The sequence below is a fragment of the Podarcis bocagei genome (genome assembly GCF_964188305.1).
Source record: "Podarcis bocagei genome assembly, chromosome: 6".
Classification (NCBI taxonomy): domain Eukaryota; kingdom Metazoa; phylum Chordata; class Lepidosauria; order Squamata; family Lacertidae; genus Podarcis; species Podarcis bocagei.
The window spans coordinates 59716820-59727813 of NC_138130.1; the positions used below are offsets into that span (position 1 = coordinate 59716820).

The window sequence follows — 10994 nt, forward strand, 5'->3', positions numbered from 1 at the left end:
GTATCGGGGGGGGGGGGGAGGCTTCTGTTACAAGGAAAAGCTTGCTGAACATGGAAAAACCCACACTGGAGTGAGGCCTTATAAATGCCCAGAACGAGGGCAGAGCTTAAATTACAGCACCAGCCTTCAAGCACACTAGAGAACCCACGTAGGGGAGAGTCCATACGAATGCTCGGACGGTGGAAAGAGGTATACTTTTCATTCCAACCTTAGTGTGCATCAAAGAACCAACACTAAACAGAAGCCTTTTAAATGCTCAGAATGTGGACAGAGCTTCTATTGCAGAAATAGCCTTAAAAGTGTATTGGAGACGACATAAAAGGGGAAATCCACACAAGTGCTCAGACTGAGGTTGGGGGTATAGTTCTCAATCAAACTTTGTTAGATATCAACTCATCCACATCAAGGAGAGGCCTTATAAATGCTTGGAATGTGAGCAGGGCTTCCAGAGAAGCACACAGCTTATTGCACACCAGAGAACCCATGAAGTGGTGAGGACATAAGAATGCTCAGACTGCGACAAGGGATTTACTTCTCCATTTGATCTTATTAAACATAAAAGAATGCACACTGAAGTAACACCTTACAAATGCTCAGAATTTGGCCTTTTAAATGTGTTGCGTGAGGCGGGGTTATTGATTTGCTTTTGTTTTTATTATGTATTTTAATGTTGTGATCTGCCCTGTGATCTTCAGATGAAGGGTGGTATACAAATTTAATAAATATAAATCAATCAATCAATCCCTGCTTTTCCATTCATGAGACATTAACTACCCTGCCCTTTTCTCCCCATAAAAGTTTAATGAGCAAAAGCTGTGAGTTCTGTCCCACCTCTGGGTTTTGCAGTAAGTAAAAAAAACAGAAAACAAACCATTCCTTTCCCCTCCCCTTATATCCCCAGCTTTAGTTACTATAGGATTTTGCAGCTTTTCTTACTATAGGATTACCAACATTTCCTGTTCCACCACAGAGAATTGGGAGGAAGAAAAGGAGGCATGGATTCACTCCCTTTCCCCATTAGACGTTTGCAGAAGCTGGCAGTGGCAGAACCCATTTCTCCATTTGCAAAAGTCTAGCAGAAGAGCAAGCAAGCACTTGCTCTTCCTAAATGTATCTGCAAGGAAGATTACAAACAATAACTTAACTAGTAATCCAAGTCAAAATTTGCAAACCTTCAACTGTACAACCCCGTTTTCAATTCTGAAAATTCTTAATTACCAGCCAACAAACTATAAACTAGTGGTCAGTGTTATTATATGCCTTCATTGTTACATGAGGAATTATGATGATTAACATTCAGTAGTGCAGCACTTGATGAACAACCTAATTTATCTGTGTATGGTATAATTCTGTGACAACTGGGAAAGAAATCCATTTCTGAACCATCTATTTTATAAGTACTGGTTTTCCAGATAAAATGAAAGCATTTGTTGACATCAGACCAAAGTTAAAATAGTATTGCCTTATAAATGAGATTTAATCAATCGTCACTTTTATTACCACACAGTAAAAACTGGCGTCTGATTCTAGGCTGCTATTTAAAACTTGAATCCGTTTTTTACTTCTATGTACTTTGAACAAAATATTATTTGATGACTGGACAGGATTTTTATCCCATGAGTAATGTTCCAAAGCATGTATGACATCAACAATAGCATAAAACATTTCAACAGGAAACAAAGGGCTGAAAAGTGTTGAAAAGCTTTTATTTTGCATAGCTTTTAACTCCACAGGTGTTGCATGCATTGAATTCTGATTGTTGCATGCAATTTAATAGCTAGGTTTTGAGAAGAGGAAATAATTACAAGCAATTTCTCAAAATGAAGAGACTTGTCCACTATTACATTACCAGTTCTATGAAGAAACCTTTAAAAAGGCTTTTATATTTTCAAAGGTATCCAGATTGCAAACTTACATTTATAATTTAGTTTGTGGTTATTGCCAAGTTAGCATACCAAAGATATTTACAACTTGGAGAACACACGCAAAACTCCCACCATCCTATGCTCTAGCCCCAATACTTGTGGGCAAAGCATTTTGCATGGAGCATAACATCTACATCAATTAATTTCCAAAGATGCTCCATCAGTATCTCAAGTTCAATACAAGACGACACACTGGAAGAAAGCCACTTCACTTTTCTTATGGATATGACTTCCATTTAAAAACAAACTAACCATATGTGCACTAATATCTGTGCACTGTGCAACTGCCTCAAGACTGCCAGACTTCTTCACAGACACTCCAGCCAGTCTTGTTCCTCCTGCAGATTTCAGGAACTGAATCTTCTAAATATAAGTCGTATCAAACCACTAAGAAACAGTCCTGCCCGTTTTGTGAATTGTGCCAAAGTAAAAAGACATGCATTCGCCATGCATTATGGATTTATTTCAGTACAGCCGGTAATACAGGTTTTCTTTCCTAGAGATACCAAGGTAAAAAAATCACTGTGATGAAGGCAGCCTTTAAGTTCACATGTTCAAGCCGCAAAATAGCCTCAGACTTTAAGCAAAAAAAAAAAAAAAAAAAGGAACTACTCTACATGCAGCTATTAATCCCATTTATTTCCAGTATTCAACTAGCTTCCCAATCTACAGTCACAGAGTCAAATTCTGAAGAGGCTAGAAATTAATCCTAAACTGAAGAGCACAATATTTTGCTTTTTTAAAAAAGATCTTCGGTGTCTTTTTCTTTCTTTCCCAGAAACACAGGGGAAGAGAGTAGAAGAAAGGATCACGCTGCTGCCCAGATCACAGAGATTGCAAGGAGAGCTTTGCCCCTCCTCCCTCTCTCCGTTGAGCCCTCCTGGCGCTGCCGGCTTGGCTGCTTGTCGGAGAGCCCACGTTTGGCAAAAAAAAAAAAATTATTTGCCTTGCACCTTCCAAGGCACAGCCAGTCTGCCGCGTTCGGACTGTGTGGAATTGAGATGTCGGTGCTAGGATCTGGAAGAAACCTTGCTTTTATTTGTTTTGTTAAGAGAAGAAGTCATCCCACGCAAAGAACACACACAAATTCCGGCTGGCAGCCGAATCCAGAGGAGGGAGGGCTTCGCTATGGGGCGTGGGGAAGGGAAGGGCGGCGGAGGGACGTTCAGCACACACAACAAAGCCTTCGACCTCAGCCCGGGTGAATCACCAGAGACAGAGAGAGGAGCTCGGCCAGCCCAGGTTGAGACCAGTCCGGTTTGAGCGAGCCCTCGCCCCCCCCCAACCCCCAACCCAGAAACAAAGCCCACAAAAAAAGGGTTAAAAAAAGAGAGAAGTTGCACACATCACATTTTAAAACATTATAGCTACGTGGGAAGCCGCCAACAGGCAAAGTACTTCGAGCCAAGCAGAGGCGCTCGTATCTCTCTTTTACATCCAGCCCCTCCATAGTTCCGAAAACATTTTCATTTCAGAAAGTGCGCGCGGTTATCTGTAGGCAATACTTTGGAGCAGCCCAAGCGCTGAGTGATTGAGGACCTCCAGCCATATTTCGCGAAAATACAGCCCACACGCGCGCTGCCCACCGCGACTCCGACTCTTTGTTCCCCCACCTCCTCCCGCGGAGACCAGCAGAAGAAGCGCTCGGAAGGTGGGGCGGGGGTCGCCACAAAGCGGGGCGCAGGGAAAACAGTGCGGGGGAAGCGAAGCGGGGTGGGGGGAGAGGGGTCTCTTTCCCCTCAGGGCGCCGGCTCCGTCGCCTCCTTTCCTTACCTGCGCACAGAAACAGGAGACTCCACAGCAAGCGCGCCAGCAGAAGCGACTCCATGGCGGGTACAAGCCAGCCGGAGAAGCAGCAGCAGCAGCGGCGACTCCCGAGTAAATTCCCGGCGGACACTCTTCGGCCCGACCCTCGCAAGCCCAGCAGGTGAAGCGGCCGTCACTTCCGCCCGGCCACAGCTCCGCCGCCGCCCGCTCCGCTGTGCTGGCACAAATGGGAGGCTGAGGCAGGCTCCGGACTCGCCGCGGAGGACGGGCTTCCCCGCCTGCGCGTCTGACTGGGCTGAGCTCACACCCACCTACCTTGCAGCCTCCCACCGAGCAAGCAATGCCCGCCGGGCGAGGCAGCGCCGCGCACACCCCTGCGGACACTTTCAGCGCGCGCTCTTCTCTCAACAATGGCTGCAAGAGCTGCGCGGCTGCTGCTTCACCTGGGAGTAAGCCCCGTTGAATTCAATGAGATCTACTTCTGAGTAGACACGGCTAGGATTGCTTGCTCCTTAGCACCTTAAAAAGAAAATAAAACGGTGTGGGTTCCCCTGCCCCTTTTCGATATCTTGTTTATGAGTGAAGTGGGGCCATTCCAATTTCCATTAAGGAGTGCGAGTTCGATTTATTTCCCGCAGAATCCCCATGTTTTGTTTTTTGCCCATGTGGCACTCAGGTAGGTATTCTCTAACTAAGCTGCAGTTGCTACAGCAACACTCCCAACCAAACAGTACAAAGGCCCACACTCAACACCATTTTAACTATCTTTACATAAGGCACTGTAGCCCTGGGAGGTGCATAGGGGTTTTCAGCACCCTTAACAAGCTATAGTTCCCATGATTTTTTGGAAGGAGCCATAATTATTGAAGTGTCATAATAGTGCTTTAAAGGTATGGTGTGGGTATGACCATAAATTAAGGAACAGGGTGCTTCTGAGCACATGTTGGCGTTTGAATTCAGCACCAGGGATGACTAAAGATCATGGTTTTTTTGCACAAAATTCCACTCCCAATATATTTTGTACCCCTAGGCAAAGAAAAAAACCCGATATTCCACATATGGAACCCTGACATACTGATAGTTGACTCTTACTCCAGCACTGGCCATATGGACAACATCTCCACAGCACCTGAAGACAGCAATTAGTTTAGAAGGACACAGGGCAGGATATACGTAGCTCTACCTTCCAACACTTTGCCCATGCTACCTGCCCCATTCAATCTGCTGCCTGAGGCAGTTGTCTCATTCTGTCTAATGATAAGGCCAGCCTAGTTGGCTTTCTTCATTTCAGCAGCCTAGATGAAAAAAGTTGAATTGTTGCAACTGCAAAGCAATTGGGAGTCAGAAACCCTTCCCAATCTATAGCAGATTATCAGGGATCTACTAGCGGATGCCAAAATACCTTCTGCCCATCCCTGCCCTAAGAAACTGTAAGGCATTTCCTCACTGAACCTGTTTAGTGAAAAACGATTCCAGCTCTAAGGGAGCAATCCAGATCTTCTGCTCCTACTGCTGGGGCTTTAAGAGAGCCGCATGGCTACTGCTGCATCTACAGTTGTGCCTCTCATAGTGGCCAGGAGGGAAAGAAGGGGCTGAATAATCAGTGCAGAGCTACTACTACAGCAAGTGGGCCCACAAAACCTGCTCAGCATCTCCTCCTTGCCTCCAGAACACCTCATTTGGGGGCTTCTGCTGCCCACCCTACCAACAGCACTCCTACCCACAGATAGGGAACCCACATTCTGCACTGGCAGAGTGACACCTGCATCGCTCCACCAACAGGTCTGTTTAGTCAATAGAACTGGGAGGATGGAAACATCCACCCAATCCAACCCTCCTCCCCAGCCAGCATAAGAGGAGCTTCGATTGCTCTGCTAAACCCCAATACACTTGCACGTGTCAACCACTTCAGTGGATTTGCAGAGCCAACCAACACTCGTGTTAAACAGTTGCACTAAGAGTGCATTAGAAATGTTATCAAACTCATTGTGAGAACTCAAATGTTTAAAAACTAGAGCTGCTGATTTGTCTAAACAGTTCTAAATTCTGATCAGGACTTTAGGATTTTATACAGCAGTGTGGTCTAAAATATATTCACCTTAGGCTGGAGTGTGTGTTTACAAGCCTTTATTATTACTTACTTACTTACTTACTTACTTACTTACTTACTTATTTACTTACTTACTTAAAGTCTTGGCTCTCTCCATAGAGCTCAGGATGTCATTTTCACCTTAACAGCAGTGCTATGAGGTAGACAGATTGAGCTGCAATGACTTGTGTCAGGCTATGCTGTTATGGTTGTAACTTGTTTGTTTGTTTGTCTGTATACTTCAGCATTATAACCTTCCCTGGGACCTGATAGTAAAGGGAAGGTAAGAAATCTAATCGGTAAAAGAATAAGGTTAAAGGCCAACATTAGCCACTACATTAACATTCAGTTAAAAGACGGATGATACTGTCCATTGGAAAGAAGGATTAGGACTGGAATGTGTTTGCATGTGCCCAGTTATCTCCATTCTCAGAATAGACACTGAGCTTGGCAAATATAACCTTGCTGACAAGTAGATAGAGATAGCTGATGGTACATTGTTAACTAAACCTTGAACATTTGAAGTGTATTTGGGTTTTTAAAATGTTATGAGAAACAGTTTAATAGGCGTTTGCTTGAGAAGGATAGTTTATTAGGAGGAAGGATTACATAGCTGACGTTTCCCTTTTTAAAAGGAAAATTCCCTTATTCCGAATAGGATTCCTCACAAGAAAAGGGAAAAGTTGACAGCTATGGCATTGTGTATTAATTGAAGAGATTTCTTCATTCTGTCACAGGGTGTCAACCCCTATTCTAATTGTGATATGTTTTGAACAATTATAAAGCATTCAGCTAAAAAAAGTCCCTCAGCTACAGCAACTCCTTAAATTCATGTTTGCGAACTCCCTAACCCTCCTATAACAATTTCATATTGTAGTTCAAGCGACTGATTATTTAACTATGCCTAAATCCACCCACAAAACCGAATACCTCAACCAGTAATAATTTATTATGAAACAGTGTGCTATGGTTAATTGGACGTGCTTTGGCTTGCTGTCAAGAGTCACCTGCAACTACTCCTTTATAAACACCCTCACAGAATGCTTTTGCTTGGGGTGGCCCAGTGTCTTACATGGATTGATTTCTGGAGGCTGGTTAGGTCTACTTTATGGCAAAATGTTGAACTATATACAGTGTCTTTTTTAAAAAAAAATCCTCACAGAATTTAAAAAGAAAAGCTATTGTGAGGAAATGGGAGTAAGGGAATAGCTAGGTACTTAAGGGCCCAGACATGACACAAATTGGTATAAAATACCCATACATTAATTTATATGGATAGATGTCTCTGAGCAAATAAAAAAGACAGGTAGCTGGAGTCTCACTAGTACAGTTGTAACTTGGTTTTCGAACAGCTTAGTTCCTGAAGGTTTTGGCTCCCAAATGTCGCAAACCCAGAAGTGACTGTTCCTGTTTGCGAACTATTTTTGGAAACTGAACATCCAACGGGGCGGGGCTTCCACGGCTTTTGACTGGCTTCCTGCAGCCAATCAGAAGCCGCAATTTGGTTTTTGAATGTTTTGGAAGTCGAATGAACTTCCAGAACGGATTCCATTCAACTTCCAAGGTTCAACTGTACTGTGCGTCACAGGATGCTCAACTGCTCTGTAAGTAAACTATTTTAAAAATATGTTTTTAAAAAGGCAGAGAGCAGACCAGGAAATGTGGGATATGGTGCAAAAGACCTTGTGGGGCCATCCCCAATAAGGTCCCTGCATGGAAGAAATCCCATGAAGAGGAAAGATCTGAATTAAATTACACAGACACTAAAGGAGGATTTCCCCAATACACAGAGTTCATGAATTGTAAATTACAGACAGCATGGTGAAAAAAGAGACACAATTGTTCAGGGAAAGTAAATAAAATAATAATATATAGTCTGAAGCTGCAAAAAATCAAGTGAACAGCATGACACTTTGAAAAACTGAAGTGGTATCACAAATGATGAATTCCATATATTTGGATTGTCTTTCACAAGCATCATTTTGTATTTCTGCTGAAGGCATGGGACTTTGTCTAAAGCATGCAAGTGTCTCAGGAATGGGGTTTTAGTTAAACTGCAGTGGGGAGAAACAGCATTGTATAGAGAACAATGCAACTGTGGTTACTAAAATGAGTCTTAATGACTGGGCAGAGTCTGAGAGTATTCCTTCGTAGTATCAATCTAGCCCTATTAACCCAAGTCAATTTATGCCTTCTATGGACATGAATAGAGCCAATGGGCTGTTACCTAAGAGGGTGTATTTTCTTCTTGCTAACAAAAAGGTGGTTATTAGTCACTTGCTGTGGTATATGGCTCCCACTGATGAGAATCAGGATGCCCACATTTCTGCTGAAATAATGAATATGTAAATGTGCCCTATATCTTTTGAAATCATTAGTTATATTACCGTAGATAAAGCTACAGCTTTTACCTACCAAATCTGAGTCTCTGTTTTCCTGGTAAAATTACAGGGGACGCAGTAGATGCATGTCATTTTTTCCTTGAGAGTACAATCGAAAGTACTGTTTACCCTTTACAAAGACAATCACTGTGTTTAACAGCTTCTTCAGATTTTCCTCCAGATCAGGTAAAACAAATGTTTGTGTAAGGGGTTATTTATATATTTAGCATTGCTTTTTAAAAGGTATGTTTTTTCCCCAAGAGAAAAGTCTGGTAGATTACAATAAGCACTTGTGGCTTGCCAAATTAGACTGATCATGAGTCTTTGTTACTAAGCAAGCCCTAAAGCCAATGTCTTTTTAGCCATTTTAGAAACAACATGAATCTCTTTAACTTGGATAAACAACAGATAGTATTGTGGCACCTTGAAGAGTAAAAGTTGTATCCATGACTAACATAGGTCCATTAGTTTCAGTGTCTACTCTGAGCAGAACTAATGCTGACTACAACCCTAACACATTTACTATAGCATAAATTTCAGTTGATTACTGTCAACCATCAGATTAAATTTACAACAGTGTAGCCAACATGGTGTGGATGTTCCTGGTCTGCAACTCCATTTGGCTTCAGCCAGAATGGCCAATGATTAGGGCTGATGGGAGCTGTGGTCCAGCAAAATCTGGGCAGCTATCCCTGGTTTGAGACATTTGTTAGTCTTTATCATAGAATCAAAAAATTTTATAATTGTGTTGCAATAAAACTTGTTGCTGGTTTTGGCATTGCAGCCTAATATGGCTACCTATCTAGAAATTTCAACCTGCATCGGTTCTTTAAGCAAGGGGTTTAATTTATTCGCTTGATGTGAACTATTTTGCATATTGCAAAAGGGAAAAATGGGAGAGAGGAGAAATCAGTATCTCTGGATTTCCCAGTACAAATGATTATATGAATACAGTCTAGGACCTTGAACACTATTTGTGTCAGCTGCTAAGGAGAAGAGAGATGTGGGTAGCCAGTGAAGCCATCTGCATGTTTCTTGTTGAGGTTCCTGAGCTTCCCCAGGACTGGGAAGGGGAGAGGAACACAATCTATGGCATACTGCCATTCTCTTTTCCTTTGTGTATGTATTGTGCTCAGTTCCGAATGTGGATAAGAAATGAGAGTCATTTGCTATTGATGCTTGTGACACCACTCAGGGTGAGAGCCTGGGTGTTTAGGGAGTGGGGGTGAATTGCGTTAAGCAGATTTGCAGTGGTATTTTTCTATTTAATATGAGTGATCATACATGATTGGAAATATACATTTGACTATACATCATTCTCCTTGATGTTCTGAAGACCAGTAGTAGTCTAAATTTGTTTTTATAGACTAGATCAGTGTTTCCCAACCTTTTTTGGGCAACAGCACACCTGTTTAATGAAAAAAATCTCGCGGCACACCACCATTACAGCCCCGTGACGTCAGCGCGCAGCGTCACGCCGGGAGGGACGCACGAAAGTGAAAGTTTTCAATTTTTTCCCTCCCCCTTGCCGGGGAACCTCCAAGCTTTGGGGGTGGGGGGAGGGAGGAGGCAGCAGAGCGAGGGACTGAGGGACGGCGGCAGCTGAGGCGGCGGCGGCTGTTGTGGTGGTGGCGGCGATAGCGGGCGGAGGAGGGGGCGGCGGCGGGGCCGAGGTGGCCGGCGGCGGCGGGGGAGGCGGCGGCAGGTGGAGCAGGAGGGCGGCCGAGGCCGGTGAGGGAGTAGGGTTGCCCGGGGCTTGAGGAGCCGTCGCCGGGAGTTGCTGCTGCTGTTGTTGCTGCTGCTGCCCGGACATGCCGGCCTCCTCCTCCTCCGCTGTCTCGCGCTCCTCCCTTTTGCACGCGCTGCCCCGCCGCTCGGCACCACCACCGCGGAGCCGCCCCTGGCTCGACGCGGATCCTCGCCGCCGCCGCCTCTCACCGCCTGACTCGCCCGCCTCCCTCCCACGGCACACCAGCCAACGTCTCACGGCACACTAGTGTGCCGCGGAACACCGGTTGGGAAACACTGGACTAGATGAGTGAAAAACCTGGTTGCCTGGCCTGTTGACATAAATTGTGCATGATGGAATAGTTAATCAGGTAATTATACCCTGCACAGAAAAATAAAAAGCTATCTTTGTTAGATTGGTGGTCTTCATGTTTATGCAACATAACACCACCTAGTAATTTTATGTAATACTATACAGCATTTTGGAAACTGAAACTGGAGCTGCTATAGGCCTGACCTTAGGACTGGACCTGACTTTGCTTACTGACTCTGCCTCCAGCCCTACTTCCGGTTCCGGTCGCGCCCAGCGAAGAAGCACGGAAAACCCGCTCTTGGTTTTCTGGGCTCTGCAGAGGCTTGGGGAGACGTTAGGGCGAAGCGCACCCCAAAAACCCTAAGGGGGGTACCCTTAGGGGAAAAGAGACCCAGCAGCGCGGAAGCGGTCGCACCGTTCTCCTGAGTCTGGTACGAGGAGTCAGCGAAGGACCGCGAGCGCGAATTGGGACGGCAACGACTCTGCAGAGCGACGCCCTGAGCTCCAGCTGGAAGAAGCGACGGGCTGCCTTAAGAAAGGAACGGAACTCCCCAGCGTTTTCCAAGGCGTTTTTGTTTATCTTTATACAAAAACGCAGTGTGCAAGGCGAAAGATATTTGTGAAGCTGGGAGGTTCCCGGAGGACTTAGGATTGCTTTTGGGAGTCCGCACGGTGGAGGATATAAGATGGCGCAGCGGAAAGTCGATGGCGTAAGGAGTTTTTGGAAAAGTTTGTTTGAGTAAGAATAATCTGTTATGAGGACTAAAGAAAGGACAGCAGTGGATATTAAG

General features: G+C 44.6%; 1 protein-coding gene across 2 annotated transcripts in view; it reads right to left on the reverse strand.

Annotated features, from left to right (window-relative positions):
- CXADR (CXADR cell adhesion molecule) overlaps positions 1–4020 on the reverse strand; it is a 34043-nt gene extending 30023 nt beyond the window's left edge. The window contains exon 1 of one of the 2 annotated variants that reach the window (XM_081199691.1): positions 3699–4019. In XM_081199691.1, the coding sequence (XP_081055817.1) occupies positions 3699–3753 (55 nt within the window). In that variant the 5' untranslated portion in view covers positions 3754–4019. Of the gene's footprint in view, positions 1–3698 lie in introns of both variants that reach the window. The other variant, XM_081199690.1, reaches the window with a different exon arrangement.
- Between the last annotated feature and the right edge of the window lie 6974 nt (positions 4021–10994).